The sequence below is a fragment of the Dermacentor variabilis genome, chromosome 9, assembly GCF_050947875.1.
Source record: "Dermacentor variabilis isolate Ectoservices chromosome 9, ASM5094787v1, whole genome shotgun sequence".
Lineage (NCBI taxonomy): Eukaryota > Metazoa > Arthropoda > Arachnida > Ixodida > Ixodidae > Dermacentor > Dermacentor variabilis.
This window is the reverse complement of record NC_134576.1, coordinates 63901041-63923734: the sequence shown is the minus strand read 5'-3', so window position 1 is coordinate 63923734 and position 22694 is coordinate 63901041. Positions and strand designations below refer to the sequence as shown.

Sequence of the window (22694 nt, the reverse complement as noted above, 5' to 3'; positions counted from 1 at the left end):
CGACCGGGTTGGGGCGAACGACACTGATGGCGTCGAGGTGAGGGCGAGCGGCTGTAGCAAAGGTTCGGAGCAGGAGCATCAGCAGCAGTGGGTTTATTTCGGGTGGTATAGGGAACAGAAGGTCCAAAGGTGCGAGAATACGCGGCGGTGTATGTCCGAGGAGGTAATGGGCATCGGTTGCGGCAGTGACGAGAGACGTGGCTGATCCGACAGCTGTGGAAGCAGATCGGCCTGTCAGGGGTACGATCAGGGGTACGCCATTCGGGCGGGTTGCGGCGAGATGTGGCAGAAAAGGACTGGCGGGGACAAGGAGGGCCACTAGAGAACTGGGGAACGCTGGGTTGAGACGTGGAACATACGTTCCACGTCTCATGTTCAGACCCATGTTCTCAAGTTCCTGTCGTACAACGGCGTGAATCATCGCAATCGTGGTTGCTTCTGGATCGGGAAGCGTCGCGGAGAAAGCTGGCGAACAGGCGGCCTCGAGTTCGCGGCGAATAATACGGGTTACGTCGTCACAGGTGGCAGTCTGACGCGGTCGACCCTCACATGTCGACGTAGCAGCAGTGTTGGGTAGCCGCGTGATGTGGTGTCATATACGGCGGCTCTTAGCTTGTTCAAAGCGACGGCATTCTTTTATGATGTTGTTGATAGTCGAGACGTTGCCGAAAACAGGCAAATTGAGAGCGTCGTCGGCGGTTCCCTTTAGCACATGTGCCACTTTATCTTCTTCGGACATGACGTCAGCTTGGCGACATAGAGGCAAGAAGTCGAGGATGTATGAAACGTATGGCTCTGCAGATGACGCAAGAGCCTTTCTCGCGGCAACCTAGCGCCCTATGGGGTCTCTGAACAACAGCCTTTCTTTGAAACTGTCCCAGCTGGTTATCTCGTCGTCATGCGTTTGGTGCCACATGCGTGGGGTGCCGCCGAGATAAAATATGACATTGGCGAGTACAATCGTTGGGTCCCACCTGTTATTAGTACTGGCGTGTTCATAGAGCTTGATTCATTCGTCAACGTCATGTCCCTCCATGCCAGAGAACACACCAGGGTCGCGATGTGGGGCAACCGTGACGATCGGAGCAGTCGGACAAGCCGAAGCCATTGCAGAGGCGGGCTCGTCACCGGGAGGCATGGTGACAAGCTCGATGTGCCGACCACTTCGAAGATCCATGGCAAATACGGGGATCGCTAACCTCCACCAAAATGTTACGCGTGGAAAGCCACAGACGAACGAGGCTATTTAGAGCCTGTTTGCACTGGAGCCAGAGAGCCAGGCCGACAGTTGCTCGCGCCAAGGGCACAGACCAACTTCATCGTCGTTCTCGCGGCGGCTCGTCTCTTGAGCATCACTCGATGATATCGTAATAATATTGCGCTACAATATATTAAAAGAGGCCATACCAACGAGCCCATGTAGCCATCCTCATCTTAAACTGGCAAAGAGAATACTTCGCGTATTTGATACACTTCTGCTAGCTTTTCTTTGTGTCAAGGAATAATTGCTGTCATGTTGCCAGTTGGCGCGAGTTGAATAGTGACACTGCCTTCGTGCAGCGTAACTTCGTGCAGCGTCACAAGGCGAGCCGGAGTCGTGACCCCATTGTCAGCATTCTTTACCACGACGTAGCCATGCAACAATGTGCGTTTTTAACTGCCGCACAGACAGCATAGATTGCGCCTTTAGAAAGCACCTGGTATTTGAGATGACCAAGAAAAAAATAACTTATGGGACAGATTAATGTCGATGATTGCTATTAGTCATAATACCGATGTGCTTTGTTTCTTCTATCGACAGGCATGTAATTGCCATCGCGTCTAGTAATGAGTCTTGCCCGTACATAGTTTAGAGAGCAGGCTACACAGACCAAAATGTATTGTTTTAAAAACTTCTTGCTGGCTTTGCAAATGAAACCACTTGAACTCGAATCTTGTGCCGTCAACTGCGAGAAAAATTAGATCCTTGATAAATGGTGCAATCCCTTCAATAAATAGCGGTTTTATGGAATAAATCTTAGGAGTAACTGGAATATCGATGTATTTCGTCGCAGACTTTGGATACAAATCTCAAAACTTCGTTTCGCTCCTTGTCTTGGTAACATAGTTGAATTGGAATTCGTTCATTACAGGAAGATGCGCCTTGCAATGTCACGGGCTACCATTCTTAAACTACATTATGCCACTTAGTTCAATTAGCTAAACACCTATTATTTTGCTTATTCCTTTGTGTATCTCAATTTACCGTAGAAGTATGGTTTTCCTGTTCTATTAGTCCAAGTAGTGTATTAGGGTTAGCGTACCTGCCACAAACAAAGTTTCTGGAAATCACCCCCCCCCCTTTAATGCTGTATAGTTCCCGTTTGTTCCCTTCCATCTTTCAAATAACGGTGGTGTTGGTTTCACAATACGAAGTTAAACACGAGCTTCGTACCTTCATTGGCCTTCACACACTAAATCTGAAGTACTTTATGCATTTTTCAGATGTACTACGTGTTAAGCAGGCCGATTCTTATCGCTAGCAGAAAGCATTCTACACGATGCAGATAGCGCAGGGAGATTACCGGCTCCGATTTCCAGGACATACGTTGCTCATCAAATAACTTTATTCAATACGAGTCAAATATTTTTTACCAATAAACCCTGGATACGGATTTGTCTGCGAGCCCTATAGCGGCACTGATAACTCTAATCTGGTATTTTTTCACGGAGTACAGTTTTACGGACAGTTGCTACAATTACGTTCCAGTTCATGTTCTCAATATTAGCGCGGTGCTCTATTTGAGTCACATATGTCCCCACAAAAGGCCCCTTCATGCGTTGTGGGGGAAAAGTCTGCACGTATAGGGAGAGAGTTAGGCTGAATCGTGTGTCATAGTCCTGCCATCTTCCTGCAAACAGGAAACAGGAACAATGCAAACATTATGCTGCTCCACAGAAAGGGAGACAACAAAGAATTGGAAAATTATAGGCCCATTATCTTACTCCGAGTATTATATAAAATGTTGACCAAGATAATTTGCAATAAAATAAACGCAACACTAGACCTTAGTCAACCAAGAGAACAGGCTGGCTTCAGGAAGGGATACTCTACGATAGATCACATCCATGTGATCATTGAGGTAACAGAGAAACCCGCAAACTACAATCAGCCTCTCTATATGGCTTTCATGGATTGTGAAAAGGAATTTGATTCAATGGAGATACCAGCGGTCATAGATGCATCACATAATCAAGGAGTAGAGACCGCTTACATAAATATCCTGGAAGACATCTGTAGAGATTCCACAGTTAACTTAATTCTGCACACGAAAAGTAGGAAAATGCCTATAAAGAAAGGGGTCAGGCAAGGAGACGCCATCTCTCCAAGGCTATTCAATGCATGCTTGGAAGAAGTATTCAAGTCATTAAACTGGGAAAGCATAAGAGAAGGATCAACGGCGAATATCTCAGGAACCATCGGTTTTCACATGACATCGTTCTATTCAGAAGTACTGCAGACGAGTTACAACAAATGATTAAGGACCTTAACAAAGAAAGTCCAAGAATGGTGTAGAACATTAATATGCAGAAGAAAAAAATAATGATCACTAGCCGGGCCAGGAAAGAAGAGTTCAGGATCGCCAGTCAGCCTTTGGAGTCTGTGAAGGAGTACATTTTCCTAAGTCAATTAATCACAGGGAACTCTCATCATGGAAGAGAATTCACAGATTAATAAAAATGAGTTGGAGCGCATACGGCAGACATTGTCAGCTCCTGATTGGAAGATTACCATTATCATTGAAGAGGAAGGTGTACAATCAGTGCATTATTCCGGCGCTGACATATGGGGTAGAAACTTGGAGACTGACTGAGAAGCTCAAAAGCAAGTTAAGGACCGCGCAAACACCAATGTATCGAAGCAGGCACCTACCCAAGGGGGGGGGGGGTCCGCCCCCCCCCCCCAATCTATAATGCATACCCCCCCCCCCTCCCCGTCCACGCCACCACTTTTCACACATATTCCTAAAGCGCCGCCAAATCAATGTTGAGACTTGACAGCTATTCGGCGGTCAACATTTTGCTGCCTTTCTCACTCCTTTTGGATGGCGGTAGTTATCGGCGTCTCCTGGGATGTGAAGGCCAGTTTCCTCATCAATTCGGTGCCCGCGCGATTAACTCGAGATGCATTCAGTTGTCGCCGTCTATTCAAAGGTCGCGCGCATCGTTGTTGCTTCTTATTTCAACCTTCTTTGTTTAGACCGATCCAGGGACCAGGAAAGGTATTCAGTTCGTGGCCAGCTGGTGTGTATGCACGTGGAACGAGTGGCGACCACAGGAAATGCCAATTGCGTTTAACTTTTCTTTTTGTTTCATTGTTTCCTCGAGTGACGGCTCGCCACGACGCTGAGAGATCCGCAGAACACATACCCGTGGTATGGGTTAAATAAGGTGAAAATAAAATAATGCGAGACAGCGTCCATCATTAAACCCTACAATAACTGTTAAGCTCTTCAGCAATATGACTGTCACCCGTTACGTCGTCCCCCCTCCCCCCCCCCCCCGAAAAAGATCCTAGGTACGTGCCTGGATCGAAGAATGCTAGGCATAATGTTAAGGGACAGGAAAAGAGCGGTTTGGATCAGAGAGCGAACGGGTATAGCCGATATTCTAAGTTACATTCAGAGAAACAAATGGAGCTGGGCAGGTAATGTAATGCGCAGATTAGATACGCGTTGGGCTATTACGGGGTGTGTTACAAATTAGGTTCGAAGAGAAGTGAAGCGCAATCGGGGACAGCAGAAGGTTAGGTGAGGCAATGAAATTAGGAAATTCACGGGCACTAGTTGGAATCGGTTGGCGAAGGACAGGGGTAATTGGAGATTGCAGGGAGAGGCCAATTCGTCCTGCAGTGTACATAAAATAGGCTGATGGTGATGACTATTGCCACATCTCCAAGATCAACCCACTCTAGTCGGTGCACCAGCCCTGGATAGTGTGTCATCGAGAAAGGGGCCAATCACAAAGGAACTGTATTTTCGTGGTCATGTGGGTCATCTGGTGCGGGTCTCCGCATCTCACATTCGGGATGGGCAGACAAGCACGTCTTTGCATGATTCTAACGCTCACCTCTTTTGAATAAAAGGTGCGTTCAAATTTGCATGCGCGTTACGATCTTAACGAATTCTACTCAAAATCAAGGACAAAAGCAATTCTTACTAAACAGTTTAATGGAAGCTAGCTAGCCATGATGCCATGGAACGGGTAGTCTGAAGAAATTGACGCCTCCAGACATCGCAAGGTGGATCCAGAGTGCATGGAATGCCCTCCGGCAGACGATGTTTGCGCGGGCCTTCAAGAAGTGTGGCTGTTCTAATGCACCAAATTGAACTGCAGATGAATTTCTGTGGTCCGCAGGCAGCGAGAAGGAGGTGCCGTCGGACTGCGATTGGGACTAGCCATTAAGATTGAGCTTTTTGCGTGTCTGTATACATTTGTATGTTCTTTAAGGTCGTTTCCACACGGTGAGCGTTGATTCAGGACTTGTTACTTGATTTGCGCGGTAGAACAGTCAAGATTTTTTATATATATTTGGTCGGTAATGTCACTGCGCGTTACAATCCGTGGCGCGGTGTAATCGTGCAAGTAGGGTAATGGCTATAGTGCAATGCGCTCTGCAGAATAAAACCAATTACCGAGCATTTCATTAATCGTTTTAAAGCTTCTCAAATTAAACAACTGGGTTGGATTTGCATTATTATTATTTAACGGTAATTAAGAACGTTGCAGAAAACACTGCAGTGCACGCACCAGAAATACAGCCAAATAATACTTTACCCCACGACACGGTGTGGCTCCCATCACTTCCAATAGATCGCTTTCACTCTCATGCGTCTTGCGAAGTGGCTGCGTCGTTTCCGCCCGCAGCAACAACCAAACACTTGATATAGCGTACGCGCATGCGCATTCGAATATTCTGTCCAGGAAATGGGTAAGCGGCGCTTGTTAAGACGCGCCAGGCCTCTGCAGCCCCCGGACACCTTCTAAGATTCCGCCATTATTGTTTTAAGCGCGAACCAACTGCGGCATAGCTGGGTTAGCCTTGTGCTTCAGCTCCTCAGACAGCACTGTAACCATACGTGGAAGTGGCATGATTGGTGCGATGCCGCACACGAGGCCACAGCTGCTGAGCAACAGAAATAGCACCCTGGCACCTGCCACGCATCTAGAAACGTGGGCGCCCTGTGGAATGCAGCAAGTCCTATTGCAGGACCTCGATTTGTCTCATGATAAGGCTAACGCAAAACCGTGGAGGATGGTCAGTGAGGTAACCGATAGTTTAGCTTGTCGTTTAATATTCTGTTAGCAGTGCTGTGTGCACTCAAGCCGAATTTTCTCCGTGGCCATCGTCGTAGTAGCCCAGCTGTATGCTGACAATCAAGCGTTTCACTCAAGTTTATGGAACCACATGGCTCTCCACCGCGGCTACAGTGCGGCAGTATGCTCATATGTGTACACTACTACGTAAATAAAAGTACCCGCCGACAGGATTCGATCGCGGTACCTCCAAAACAAAGCTCCAGTTCTGTAATTATTAGACCACAGGTGCATGCTTCGTGAGGTGGAACTGAACACCCTGAAATGTTTACGCGCGCACGCCGGAGCTTTGAGAAGCTTAGTGCATTTTTCGCTGACGGCAGCTCCTTGCCAGTGTAGGCTCGCGCGCCATCAACGTCGAGCGCCTGCAACACGACTCTCGGCGCCTTTCGTCACTCCTGCGTCGCTAGGCGTCTCGTAGCATGCAGGACGCTGTTCCTTCGATTCAGTAGGAATTGCGTAACGAGCCGCGTCGCTCGCACAATTCCCACCGGCGTATACTTTGAGTACCGCCTGAGGAGCATGCCGGCAACTCTAAAGCTTGCTGTCTAGGTGAGTTCTTCGTCTTCCGGGCGAAGCTGCCATTGTGTTGTCATTATTTATTTGAATTTTTTGTTCGTTTCGTGGACACCAGAGCATGCGCACTACAAATAGACCGCGTTACAGCCTGCGTGTGAAGAGCACTTGTAAGAGTCCACGAATGAACGCCTGTATACAGGAGCCAATGGTGGCACGCTGGCCTGGCTCCAAGACCCGGGCAGTAATTGGGAGCGTGCTTGCGTTTCATCCCGTTTGCGTATCCAAAGGGACGACATTTACCGCGAAATTTACGTGTGATAACTTCTGTCCGGCCATCTATAACCTAGCATGGAAATCACGATGCCTACGCGAATTTGCCTAATCTTCGCATACTACTTTGCTTCAAGCGTTAATGTGACATATTTCTTTCTCAATTGACAAGCAATCAGTGCTTTCAGGGCACACCAAGGCGTCGGAATTTCGCTCTTCATTCGCACCAGCAATCGAGCAGCGAGCCACTGACCCGAAGTAGTCACTTATCGTGCAAAGTGGTTACTGCCACCGTGCCACTGATGCGACCGGCCGCTGTGCGATCTTGGTCGCGTGACCTCGGCGAGTCGCCAGTGTGAATGTGCACTTACATTTTTCTTTTCAGTCGTGCGCAATTATTGCGAAATATTTCATTTATAGAGCGATATTTATTTGAAATTAAATTTTTGTAGCCACACAAAGCCTACTGAAGCCAGGTGAACTTAGCTTACGCTAATTCATGTGCCACACTTACCAATCACATGCTTGCTAAACGGCTAAGCTTGCAGCTCCAGGAGACAATAGCAGCTCTGTATGTGTCGCACTATTCGGCGGGAACTCTGTGTGGAGCGCTCTTCGCTCGAACCTCAGGAGACATTCAAATTAAGTTCCCAAGTAACCAATGAACCAATCTTATCGCCCTAACCTCCTCTCGCTCTCACAAGTGCAGGATATCGCGTGAACAAAACTCCTTGCACGCCGCTCGTTCAAGCGCCATCGATACTAAGACTTTACGGCGGCAGCGATGGTAAAGAACACCACATGACTATGGCTCGATTGTGTATGATTGCTCTCGCAATAAAAAAAATTGTATGGTCCAGAATTTTCCTGTAGGTGACCGGGGCAGATCGGTAGTTTCGTGTCGCAAAAGATGTCGTATAACTGCGATATACCGATTTCTTTTATTGTTGCTCAGGCGTTGTCGTGTGAATTTTCTTTGAATTTCAATTTATTTCTGCACTTTGTACATGAGTTGCGTAAAGAGCACGGACAAAATGGCTTGTAAATCAATAGCTTGTGGGGATCATTGTACCTTCTTAGACACCCAATTAGTTATGAGTGGTTGAGCATTTCGAAAGCATGAATACATCAATACTAGAGGAAATGCCAAAATCGTCACTTGCGGATTCGGGAATGTCGAGGGTCAAGAATAAAAAATAAAGAAGTCCAACAAGGAGAGAAAAAGAAACACCACACTTCAATATTTACCAAATTAGCAATGGTACGTGATAACTCAGTGGGTTACCGAAAATGCTGAGAAAGCAGACTCCGCCGTCACTTCGCTTCATCTCGAGAACATTTAAACCGGAATAAATTGATTTATTATGTTCAATCAATTACGACTCGCACGCCGTTCTGTATTTTTTTTTTTTTTGCTTCTGATTTTGCAGACCCTGATATCATGAAAAACGATGGTACGTACAGCGGCCACTTCATCCAGTTCACGGGCCGAGGAAGGTACTCTGTCATGGCATACGTTAACGGAGACAAGAATACCAGACATGCGTACCGTAGGCCGGGATTCCCCCCCCCCCCCCCCCCCCCGACGCGGTGGTCTGCGATGGAAACCAGAAACGCGGTGCGTTGATCCGTCGCGGATTTACATGAGAAATGTCTCTCTCGTCTTGATTTTATACATCCAGAATTGGCAAAAGGGCCAATTCTGGACACCTAATTCTGGATCATGACTGTAAATTATTTTCTTTCAGCCGATTTTTTTTTTTGGAAATGTACAAAAGTGTTAAATAAAGAAAGCTGGGTATGGTCGTGAAGGAGAGACTTATCTGGGAGACCCGGGTATTTTCTTGTTTCCAGCGAAAATTGTATATGAGGTGGGAAAGTTTTCCGCCACACAGCGCAGATTTACAGGAAGAAAATTGTAATTCACCGAAGACAAGCACCTATTTTGTGACTTGCAGATTTTACAAGTTTCACGAGCTGTCATTGCATAACTAAAACACTCTATGTGGCCATATATTTGTTGGTTATTTCAAATTATTTAAAATAATTGCTCACAGAAACTCAAACTCTTGCCGGCCACTGTGTTTTTTGATTGCCAACTTTTGCTCGTTTGAGAAAGCACCTCTTATAACGCCAAAAACAGTGGCGTTTGGCATCCATTTTAACTAAAGTGACCAAGCTGGAAAATTGTATGACAAGTCTTCAGATATGCTCTTCAACATTATTATAAAGAATTATGCAGTTTATTTCCGTATTCATTTCGTAAGAAAAACAGGAAAACACACGAAAATTGCAAAAGCAGGGAAATGGGCCAATGCTGAGAGCGTTTAAAAACAATATTCGTAGAATAACCTTTCATGGAATGGCCTCACAGGACTTAATATTCTATTACTTTGAAAACGTGCCGCATTCTTTTATTTTAGGCAAAAAGAATTTAGCTTATTTTAAAATCCTGTATTGCGCCTCTATATTTGTATGTTTAGCAATAGTACTAAATTTAAACTGATATTCCATCCCAAGCTGTTTATTTTGTTGTAGTGAAAAATTCAGAAAAATTTGTCCCATCAGAGCCACGAAAAGAGTTGAGCTTCGGTTTTGAGGGATACCTTATCCGTGTTTTTTCTTTGGTGTGTTGAGGTTTCGAGCATGCCAAAGCACGCATAACTATATGTCTAAAGCTAGTCTGGCGTAACTACCTGTGGTACTACTCTCTACTTGCACTTACTATCTGAAATGCTATATGCTTTAATTACCTATGTTATCAGACTAGTGAGAAAGGCCGATGGTGCCACTGCGGCGGAAGGGTCAGCTGGGTGCGTACATATAAAGAACGTCGCTAAACGGAAATATTTTTATAGTAACTAAAACGTTTACACTAGGCAAAAAAAAAACGCTTCATGTGATGGAATCAATACTAGTTTTTCGACGTACATATTTGACACAGAAAAAGAATGTTAACTGAGACAAAGTGCTAAAATCTTGTTATCGTGTCGCAATATTTTGCCACTGAAAATGCGCGTCGTTTTTTGCACAATAAACGTTCTACTTCAAATCTTCCTGACCTCTTTCACGATATTAACGTAAACATAGTTAAATTATTCCCAGCCGGGCATTGACCAAAATGTGAATTTTCTTTCTTAATACACGAGACGAAATTGGGGGCTTATTAGGACTTTATAAGGCACTTTGATACGAAGGTTCTTTTTAATATTTTCCTCATTACTTGTTACGTGCTGCACGACTTAAAAACGAGTTCGTAAACAATGTCTCCTATTTCTTGGAAATGGATGGTAACTGCACAGAAAAAGGAACGCAAAAAGTCGGAATGATGGGATTTTCTGCCCTTCAGTTAATAAAATATGTTCTTCGATTCCTGTAAAACAGCTTGAGGTTCATCTCTTGTGATCAGTTTTTTTTAGTCATGTAGCTATGTATTGCTACAAATATAAATATTCGACGTAGGCTAAAGTGCATGCTTTACGTTTAGACAGCGGGCATAGCTCACAAGGTCAACGTCGTTGTCATTCTAATTTTATTTCTGAACTAATGGATATCATGGATCTTTCAGTTGGTGGCAATCATCCCCAGGCATTCGGAATCATTATTATGCCAAAGGGTTGTTCAGAAACTATGAGTAGGACAGCGAAAGTAGAAATTGACTAATTTGTCATGTGGCGTAATTAATTTCATCGTGTCTGTGCTTAATACCACGTGCTACTAAGAATGCCGCTTACGAATTTACAAGTTGGCAGCAACTGTTCTCACAGATGCATCACAATATTCCATGGCAACAATCACAGCACATAAAAATTTGAATCACCTTTTCTCGTTTCTATCTTAGCATCAGCAACGCCTTGACATCATCGCTGTCACTGAAACGCGGCCAAAGAAGGGCGAAATAATTGTTATTCGTGATTACACAATGGTATGTCAGCCGCGCGATTATCTTCTGTGGGCGAGCCGTAGCTCTCGTTTTACAATAAGCAGCACGTATTTACAACATTACCGCCACCTTCATGCGGCACGTATGCCATTGAGTCTTTTTTCATCACTCTTGGAATGAATCATCACTTACATCCGTGAACCTTATCGTCTTTCCGAATGCCTGCATTCTTGACAAACATAAAACGACGTTTATAGTACCAACCAAAAAATATTGACGAGCTGGCGTTTATAGATCGTGATTAAACACTGATACCAGTAGTTCAGGTCATGATGGCTATACACACTTATAAAATCATACCACTTTCGCAATCTCGTCAGAGTACCTGCACATTCGCTACTTCTATGGATCATGCATTAAAAATTCGAAAAAGACTAGTTTACCTTGTGTATAGGCTAATTCTACTGCCGATCACTTGCCATTATTTTCGGTGTCGACAATTCCCAGTAGAAAAAGGTGATGGTCCTAGGTGTGTAACGAAAATAGACAAGATTTTATAGATATTATTATAAGTAATTTAGGTCATGACATCTGAAATCTTTAAACTTCACTTCCGCTCGTGAAAGTGCAATCAGACGGATTAGGAAAGCTTCAAATCGTTCTAGTGACATGCCTCTATGTCTCAGCATGACAAAAAAAATTGCCGAATTCATACAGAGCAAGGATTATTGGGGTGGTAAATGGAAAACTCAAAAAGATCACTACCTTTATTGACGCCAGTTAAAAGCTATACGCAACAAGTCTGTGGGAACGACGAAAGAGAGTAAAAAGGATAATAGCGAAATTCCAGTAGAACAGGCGAACCGTAACTGGAAAAAAAAAACTTGAGCAATTGTGAATGAACTCGTTCGCAATCATCGTGAACCAAGGGCACTTCCTGATGTTATTGCTATCAGCACGATTTGATTATTTAACGTCTATTTAATTCCTTTGGTCCATTTTTAGCTGCAAAATTTGTGGAGCTCAGTAATGAACGTAGTCTTCAGAATTCTAGTGTCAATTTTGTTTCACTGGACCACATGAACGTTCAAGAACCGACAACTATAGTGTTAAGAATGCCATCAAAAGTAGGCAGGATTCGATGAGCTAAAAGTAAGGGTTGTTAAAGAAAACCTTTACGTTCCTAGACCAGTTTGATGCCGCCTATTCAATGATTCTGTAGAAGTAGCAAAGCACCGAAGTTGTGTAAAAACATCAAAGGTTGGATGCCGCTTATTCAATGATTCTGTAGAAGTAGCAAAGCACCGAACTTGTGTAAGAACATCAAAAGTTGTTTCGATATATTAAACGCACAATCGCTTTCACCCGTCTAATTACATGCCAATCTGCTCTTGAGCATACATAATTTTTGTTTTTAATAAATCACTGAAAACCTTGTTTATAAATATATCACAAAGTTTAACAGGGTCTCTCATTAGCAACACGGTTTCAGACCAGATTAGGCTGCCTCCATCACCATTAGGACACAGCTTTGACTTACAATACGTTAGTACCTGTCATTCTCAAAGCAGTCGACACTGTTGATTGTTCTCTACTAGTATATAAACTACCAGATTCTGGTTGTCGTGGGGGTATGTTTGCGCTTTTTGGAATTACCGTAAGGATTTTTACCATTCAGTCAGAATGAATGCCATGACGTGTTCCTTGCGGTACCGTCGCACCAGTGTTCCTGCAGAAATGGCGCGCGGGCTATTTATTACTTTTTGCCTTAGTTGTGGATGATTTGGTGCACGTAGTGAAGCCTTCTAATGTGCTGATCTAGGCTGAGGATGCATGCATGATAGTTCGACCTATTAATGGAGATCATCTTGAGCTGAAACCAAACGTCGAATTAAAAAGATATCTGCCAATGGGTATGAAATAGGCTAAGTGTTAACACACGCCCACAAAAAAGAAAATAAGTCGTCTTCAAAATCCAGGTGGAAATCATTAAACCTTAAAGAATCGATGCTAAACTAAATACGTAGGAGTCATTATATGTAACCACGTACACTGACGATCGCCGATTGAAAGTGTTTGCTGCAAATTAGCTTCTGAATGTCGTGCGCTAACTCAGGAGGAGGAGTAAACGTTTATAGGGCGAAACAGGTAGGAGGTGGCCTTTCTTCCTCCTAGGTGGTCGGCTCTCTCCGTCCAGGAAGTCGTTGGCTGATGGCGCGGCACGTGACCTGTCCGCAAAACTTTGCTGATCCTCCAGGCTCGGTAGGGTTAGCATTGTATCCCACGTTTCTTCTGTCGCTTATAGCGATTCTGATCGTGATAATGATTGGAGTTCTTTGTCGCCAGGGCCAGAAGTGTAGCGATTCGGTAGCTTCATCTGGAGTGCCTTTATCGCATTGGTGGCACACCAACACTGCGTGTTGTAGGGTGCCCGGTACATCACCGAATCGGCATGGATATGACAAGTGTGCGGGGTGTATCCGGTGAATGATAATTCCATGACCATATCTATTCCTTAATAGTCTCCGGAGGGTGGTGGCTTCTTCCTTAGACATCACAGCCAAATAAAACCATCCTTTTCTTGTGCCTAGCGTTGCGTTGCACTCCACGTTGCCCTAGACAATTATCTTTAGGTAAATTGAACATTCCTCTCGCTAATAAGGTATAGGTGAACGTGTACTACAAAAATTTGGTAATAAAATTTTGAACACGGCTCCTTTTGTAATAAATATGTCCCCTCATTTACTCACGCACTGCAACAATACATTGAATAATTTGCAACCATCTGACAGGATCGCATAATTATGAAACCTGTAACTCATTATTCTTCTTTTACTCTTCTCAAAGTTCTTTTGCATACTGTAGTTTCCCTCTCCTTGATTAGATATCATTTACTCCTTTCAACAATGCCGTAAAACCACGACGGTACAATAAACAAATTAAATCATGTGATTAAATTGTAAGTTTTTGGGCCAGTAATTGTAAGACTTTCCCATTACCAAAAATGTTTGGTGGCATACAATGTTCTGGTTTTTGGTGGTACGTATTCAAACACGTAAAATCTTCAAGTCGCACAATTTCGCTTGTGCACCTTTAATGAAACACAATTTTCTCCCCTGAAATCCGACGGCCTCTAGCAAAACAAAGGGTGATTTCTTTCTAGAGGGACGATAACCTTCCTCATATAAAATTTTCACTGAGAAAAAAATCTACTAGTGACTCTTCTAAGTGTTACTTTCTGAACAAACACTGCTGCAACAATTACCGCAATCAAACAAAGTTTGGTCAAACTCAAAATTCACACGGAAAGGAGAACACATAATCCTTCCAACTGACGGAGCTTATTTCTCTGCAGGTGCTGCTTCGTACTAGGAAAGTTCATTGGCAACTCCATCGAACCTCTGTGATAACATGACTTGCTCATTGCGATAGCCCTGCGATAAATATCGGCTGTGTTTGGTCCACACTAGCATAAATGTTTTTTTTTAAACTCGTATAAACAGCCCCGGACGGTTCGCAGGTGCTGTAACTAACATATATTGTGTATGGCCGGAATTTTTAGTTCTAAACGCAACCGAGGAATCATAAAACGGGATATAATACTTCCACAGTTTAGCAACGGCAATCAGAAAAGTGCATCAATGAAAATCAGTTCGTGAAGCAGCATGGAGATTTAAAAATAAAAAAATAGTTATTCAGATGCCACTAAGACTTCGCGTACAAAGCAAGAAATTGGCTGTGGTGGTAAGGAAGTACATATAAGAAATGCATGACAGAATTTCAGATCAATACGACTGCATTAATTAATACTTTGGTGTCTCTGCAAGGGTTTTATATATGACCGACTCCTTTTATCCTTACTGAACGATTTCCCGTTCGGCGTTGTGTCGCGCGCATAAAGGGTCGTGGGTTGCGCGTCTGATGCGCCGCACCTTTCCAGCTAGCTTGGAGCCTGACCTGGAATTTTATTAACATTGTGCAAGTGTTTTACGTATATACGTATATAAGGCAAGGTTTTCATTGCTTTAAAACACAACTCTCAAACTTTTCTAGCAACGAAGTAGTTCAGAGTGCCTTAGCCCGGTTTAAAGAGATGGTGAGTAGTCTAACCATCGTGAATGAATTGCCACATGATGACCGCCAGCAGTTTATAAATAGTGCGATCCTACCGCAAGGTGTAGGCTATCATATAGCGTGTGCCCCAGCTAATGCTCACCAAGCTGTATAATAAGAAAAAGTTTTAAAACACGACGCAAGAGACAATTAAGACTTGCGGTATTTGGGCGCGAGAGATATGGTGACATGAATAGCTGACGTCTTAAAATTGCATTTTACCCCATGCTTTTATTTTATTTTCGTTGACCAGTTTAGTGAGCGGCAGCCTGGACGCCCTATATGATAGACGTAGAGCAATTGCTTCAAGCCTAATACAATATACTAAAGATACATTTTTGGAGGTGCACTGGCGACTGCATGTGGGGAGGTGCTGTTCTATCTGGTTGAGCACCTACCTCTTGAAGGAAGGATTGCGGCTGGCCGGTTTTGGATGCTTTTGTCTATAACGTTGTATTGTCGGCGCATATTGCATGGTTTAAGCCTTCAATGCCACTGAGTTGTTCCGGAAACTTAATCGTGGCGAGACTGAACCATAACAGTGTAATGACTGACACTTGTGGTGTGCCTATGTGGGCTGTTTCAACTTGTCGCTTCAAAGATTGCTGCAATCTGTACCAGCTCTGGCAAAGAAACACATCGCAACCGTACCACCTGAAATTTTGACTTTGAGCATCTTTGCATCATACGTGGCCGAAACTCGTCATATTACATCAAATCGTTCATGAATACGAAGTTATTTCAACAAGCTGTATTTGAAACAGCACGCATACATCTGCGGCATGTATCAGTCTATTATTGCGGTCATTGTATGCAGGTACTCTACGGACGTTCTATGCAGCATACAGTGTTGGTATCAAATGCGACCAGAGATATTGTTATCTTTCAAGTTCGCCCCTAGATTGCCGCGCCTAAAGTTAGTGCGGTAGTAATGCTGCTGTTATGTGGGTTGCAGTGTCATCAAACGAATTACCAATCACACCAGCACCAGCCAACTACGCTTTCAAGGATACCCTCTAGGGGACGACTTGGAGCCCACGCACCCGTTCCAGAGAATCACAGGCGGCGCTTCCTTTAAGGTCACCAGGGACCTCCGGCGGAGTGATGTTCCTCCTGCTTGTATCATGGACCTGAGAGCTGTCGAAGGGCACGTTGAGATCGACGGAACGCCTATAGTCAGACTTACGTGGACTTGGCCTGGTGCGCACATGACACACGGAGTAGGTGCGTATTGTCTGTGAGCGCCCATTTCGAACTCAGGAACAAATGACGTCAGAATACTCAACAGGAGCATCATGACTGGCATTACGAAGCTCTTCGTTTTCTGCGTGGTTAACGTTTGGAACGCCCCTCTTTAACGTATGATACACAAAGGACGCAATGTAACAGATTGCTGACTAGAACACTTAAAGATTTTAGTCGCTAGTGATTTCAGTGTTCCACTGAGTTTTTATGTATGTAGCACACAGGATGTTGAACTCTTGTCTTCTACAGAAAAATACCTCACAGCATTAATGCATATGTTAGTGCTTTGGCAGCCTACTACTCAAAAACATATTGATAATAAATATGAATGTGACAGCGCATACAGTTGATTGCTTTTTTCTGCATTGCGCTTTAGAATGGCACTATAGCAATTGAGAGTTCATTTTTTTTCAAAATCTGAAATTTTCCTGATGTTTCTGGGGCACTAGTAAGTACAGTGGTCGGACAAAATTTCCATTGCTTGAAATATCATATTCGTACATGTGGTCTTTTATTGGGCAGCCGAATTATAAAAAGTGGCGACGATAGCATGCGGTAGCAGGTCTACGGTTTTGCGAGATATTCAGGACAAATATGCTAGAGCATCGAAGCATCAATGCAATATTAAATTGGCAGCATTCAGTTACAATGTAGCACTGTGTTTTAAAAAAGCACAGACTAATTCTACAGACAATATTTTCGGCGTTGTAGCTGTAAGCCCAATGTTACGAGGTTGGCCCATAAAAGTTTATAAAGCGTGTCAAAAAAGACCCCTTCATCACATCTCAGTCGTTCCGAGAAGCACTGCTAGCTCAAATTGTGGCACTGCGGTTGGATTTTAGTGGGAGTGAAATGCGAAAACGCCCGTATACTTAGGCTTAGTTGCACGATAAAGAACCTCAGGTGGTCCAAATATTTTTTTGAATGCTCCACTACGGCGTGCCTCATAATCAGGTCGTGGTTTTGACACGCACAAACAGAATTTAATTTTTAATTTAGCAGAGTGTAACGCGAATAATAGACAACGTTTACCATCTACGTTTTTTGAGAATTCATTGCCAGCAGCATGCAGGTTAGGAACAAACGAAGAAAACACAATGAGCGCTGTATACAGAAAGTGGAAGCTTTCTTGATATAAACGTGCTAGTCTAAACATAAGAGCCTCTAAATACTTTGAGCATCTTCTTTAAGGTTAACTAAACAAGAACATTTTGATATCCTGACATAGCTATTTTGATAGCTATGTCTGTATGGCGCGGCAAGGAGCAACGCCACATCGGTTTCTGGGGTCTACACCCGTCACATCGGTTTCTGGGGTCTGCACCCGTCACGCACGGTTTAACTGTTACAACGCCATCCTCCTTCTTCATGGCAGTGGCCACTGTTGCTCTATCACTATCCACAACGGCTTCGCACATGGCCGTTTCGCAGGTACCTAACACTGAATCGATCTCCATGACCGGCGTCTCACTCAGAGGCTAGTTCTCAACCCTCCAGTGCCTAGGAGAATGCCATAGAGGTTGATCCAAGTACCCCGGCATTATCAACACCAAAGGAGCAGTGCCTTCTGAAGCGGTCTAAGGACGGACTTTTTTAACTGCGCCGAAAAAGCGAAACGCAGCCTGAACAGTTGCCCTTCTTGATAAGAATAAATATGCTTTGATTACATGTCGCCTCTCATTTTTGCTCACATAACAATAAGATAATAGTTTTGATTCCTTTACAATTACTTTGATCATTCATTCGAGTGGTAAAGGACTGAGCCATAAGCTACTTTATATTAATGACATCATAAATAAGCTCTCGGAAAAGGCATTGTCGACACTATTGTTTATATTTTTACTTATACACTGTACAGGAGATCCCATTACAGTCTTTGGCCTCGGGACCTCCTCCTGTATATTATTGTCTTGCACTATATTAAAATTAAATTATGGGGTTTTAAGTGCCAAACCACTTTCTGATTATGAGGCACGCCGTAGTGGAGGACTCTGTAAATTTCGACCACTTGGGGTTCTTTAACGTGCACCTAAATCTAAGTACACGGGTGTTTTCGCATTTCGCCCCCATCGAAATGTGGCCGCCGTGGCCGGGATTCGATCCCGCGACCTCGTGCTCAGCAGCCCAACACCATAGCCACTAAGCAACCACGGCGTGTGCCTTGCACTATATGTTGTCTAATAATAATAAAAACCTAATTCATTCATTCGAGCCATTTGTCAGAAGGAGTCTCCGTAGCCGTCTAGAGCGGCACTTTTGCCAGAATTGGAAAACTGGATACCTCTTTCCAGGCTGTAATCGTGGCTGTTCTATTGCATAAAACCATCACCGCTTGTTCATTGCTTATTCCACCCCATACTCATTTTACAGTTAGTGATCTGGAAAATTTAACAGACTAGTTGCCGAAGCTTCTTGTTTAGTAGGAGATTGTAATGCCCATTTTACCCTTTGCGACAGCGATAGAACCGATAAAACGGGCAGCTATTGATTTTACTTGATCTAATAATCTAAGTTTTTAAAATCAAGTACACCAACATATTTCTCGCCTACTAGTTTAAATTGCCAAAACTGGGCACCTCGTAAAGCAACGATCATTCACCTCCTGTCATCAAAGTCACACCAGCACTACCCATTGTAGTTTTTAAACTACGTCGCTGGACAATACATTTTGGTGAATTGCAGCTTTTCATGGAACGAGCAAAACTAGAAACCTTTTTAATTGAGCTCAGTGTTGACAAAATAATGAAAACTCGTAAGATCTTGATGAGGGCTAGTTGGTTCTTCTATAGAACTGACGTTGAACAGCGCGAATGAAACAAGCACACGAAGAAACAAATACCATAGGCAAGCGCTGACTTATACATTTTATACATTTTCTAGCACAGGCATGTGTACAGCAGTCATATATATATCTGCAAAATCACCATCATAATTCATGCAAAAACAGCCTTTTCTTTTTTGATACAGCAAGACTGGGAGCGCTTGCACATTTATCTCCGTCCTTTTTAATGTGATATGCCTATATTATTTCCCTTTTCTACTTATCGTTTCCCTATGATCTTTTTTTTAATCTGGGACTGCAGGGTCACTTGTTACACTGTCCGGCTGAATGAATCCCAAAGTAATTCTTTAAGTTACTGCTGTGTTGGCGAGCTCTGTCGTCGAAACACTGTCCAATTCGTCCTAGATGCGCTTTTTCCACAGCTCAGCAGCATCTGATAGATAACGTGGCGCCTGCAGTCAGTGAAACAATATTTATGATAGGTGTTGTACGTGTTGCACGTGCCTTTCGAACATTTTCAAGCGTATGCATATCGAGGAGAGCTTGCACGGGGCACTGAAAGTAAATTAACATTATATATATTTGACGCTTCCTCTAGATGGTGTGACAAACTTCTGCAAGTACGGCACTTCTTGCGCTGGTCTCTTGTTTTTATTCGTTGTTTGATGTGCTGGTTCCGAACTTATTTTGTCTTTCTTCAGAATGGTTTCGCACACTGAAGTGATGATAGAACGGGGGAAACGCGCGTTCTATGTTCGAAGTTGACTCTTTGGCTCCTGCTTTCACCTTGTTCTCGTTTTTCACATCGTCTTGAATTTCTATCTCCCGCCTTCGCCCTGGTTTCCCCATCTATGGCGGATAATTCAAGTGAGTTTTTGATATGTAGCATCCTCTGGGCTGTTCTCCTTCGCCATAGGGTGGCCTCGCCGCCTACAGGGTTATTTGACTGAGCTTTCTCGTTTGTTCGGTTCGTATGGTCAGAAGTTCACATCCTCGGGTTTAGGTGTCCCATTACAAGTGTTCCATTTGAAGCTATGTGACTGAAGCGGAGGTGTGGAAGGGAGGTAGACCACCGGGCCTCTAATCTGAAGGTCGTAAGTTCTAATCCTCCTCCACTACTGTTAAATATTATGCTCCGAAAAAGAAGGGAAGACGACGAAGTTAGAAGCGAGCGTGGGCACGAGTGCGCGCCTGCATTTTTTTTAGTTGTCTTCGCAAGCGTCAGATAAACAAGATGTTCTCTACTTCGACTCCGCTTCCTGGTTTTCAACAAAATGGTGCCGTGACCAGGATTTCAGACCTGCAGTTGAAGACCCCTGACGATGAAGCGAGCTCCTTGAAGAGGAGGACCGACCGACGCAATCAACGCGATGACGCTGCGACAGAATCGAAGAACGATCCACGTCATCACGATGCCTCTGATTCCCGACGTGACGACATGGAAAGACTACGACGGAAGCGTGCTACCATCAGTGACATGACCCCTCTTATGCAGACGGAACCAACACCATCTGGTGAGCTGACCGACCATCTTAACCTATTGAAGATAAAGGAATCTATGCATACGGACCTTGATAACCTAGTAGAAGAGCATGTTACCGATGATAACCTTGAAGATGAGCTTCAAAGCGTAGGACAGTATGAAGAATCTATCGCCCTCGCGAAATCCCGCACTGAACGTATTTTATTCGCTCTGCAAACAATGACTGCGCACGCATCTCACGATGACTTTCATCAAGCACGCTCACGCGTTAAGCTACCTAAGCTCGATGTGCCGAAATTTCATGGTGAACGCATTAAATGGCCAGAATTTTGTGATCAATCTGAGTCTGCCGTTCACCAAAACCGATATATTACATACGTATACAACTTAAAATATCTTCAGACCTACTTGATGAGTAAAGCGGTAGGTGTCATCAGAGGCCTGTCGACAACTAACGAGAGCTATAGCACATCACAAGTTCTCAAAGATAGATTCGGTCAGAAGTCGCTGATTGTTAACGACCACATGCGTCGTCTTCTAAACAAACGTAAAGTTCGTTCTTGCGAAGATTTCGACGCGCTTCAAAGGTTGCAATGCATGAAGAAGTGCAGACTCGCGTGAGATCCCTGCTTAACCTTGGCGTCGAAGAAAAAGAACATGGAGCACTTCTGAAAACTGCTATAATACAATATCTCTCGCAAGAAATGGTACTCCGTTATACTCAGCGCATCTTGCGTTCGACAAATGCAGGTGTTACTAGTGACAGACTAAACGAAATGTCTGTTGTTCTAGACTTCTTGAGCCTTGAAATAAGAAGCCGGGAACAGGCTATAATGACGACTTCTGACAAGATAGAACAAGCCTCAACCGCAAAACGACAGTCTCATGAGCATTTCGAAGGTTCTGCATGTATGTTAACCGTGAAACTGACTCCAGAGAGTTGTATACTATGCGGAGACAAACACCACTCGGTGGATGTCTGCCCAACGGAATTAACATTTGACGAGAAAAAAGAGAAACTACGCGAATTAGGATGCTGCTTTGCGCTAGACAATTTCACAAAGCTAAGGAATGCCGAAGCTGGAAGAGACTAAGCTGTGCGAAATGCAAGGGGCGACATGTCACCACGATGTGTGACCCAAAATGGAAGCAGAAGAATACAGAAACGGAGACAACTGTCTCCAGTTCGTCAACAGACTCACTAAAGTACGCAGTTCTTCTGCAGACCGCCCAAGTTTGGGCTCTGGGCACTGGAAGCAAATGCTTTCTAAGAATATTGATTGATGGTGGCAGTCAATGCAGCTTCATCACGGAAGAATTGTGTAGGAAGCGGAAGTCACTGTGTTAGCCGAAGAGCAGCTCACCATCTCGGGATTTGGAAACGTTTCAGCACCGCGGAAATATTATCGGCGTGTACGAGTCACGCTGCATACCCAGTGCGACTCAAACTCACTTGAAGTAGAGGGTATAGAGTTCCCGAAATATGCAATGACTTGTCAGCATTGAAAGAGACAAATGTACTTGCAAAGTTGAAAAGCAAGAACTTGCGTTTGGCTGACGTCAGTGCATTTCAGGTCTCGCCTGAGCCTAGAATAAGCCTGCTTGTAGGTGCAGTCTATTAATGGTAGCTCGCCAATGGAAGAATTCATCGACTGGATGACTCCTTGACCGCCATTGAAGCTATCATAGGATGGACACTTCATGGAGATACCAGAAGTCTACCTAAGTTCTACAAGGCGGAAACTGTATAGGGAACTTCAGCATATGCCTAACGGAAGCCAATGTTTCCCAGCAACTGAGGTCTTTCTGGGAAGTAATACATCTGGGTTGACTAACGAAGGGAGACTTTCGAAAGATGACGAATATGTTCTGAAGAACTTCATGGAATCATCTACTATTAGAAACAATGGTCGCTATCAAGTTGAACTGCCGCGGCGGAGCAATTGTTCTCCGCTTAAAAATAACCGGGATGTCACGTTAAAGAGGCTGGAGTCCTTTTATAGAACGCTACACTGAGAACCAGAGTTTCAGAAGGAATATAA

At 44.0% G+C, this 22694-nt stretch overlaps 1 protein-coding gene across 4 annotated transcripts in view; it reads left to right on the top strand.

Annotated features, from left to right (window-relative positions):
- Positions 1 to 22694, top strand: part of LOC142592756 (uncharacterized) — a 55852-nt gene that overhangs the window by 17765 nt on the left and 15393 nt on the right. For 3 of the 4 annotated variants that reach the window (XM_075704413.1, XM_075704412.1, XM_075704414.1), the window contains exon 4: positions 16098 to 16366. In XM_075704413.1, the coding sequence (XP_075560528.1) occupies positions 16098 to 16366 (269 nt within the window). Of the gene's footprint in view, positions 1 to 8576; positions 8712 to 16097; positions 16367 to 22694 lie in introns of those variants that run through there. The other variant, XR_012830796.1, reaches the window with a different exon arrangement.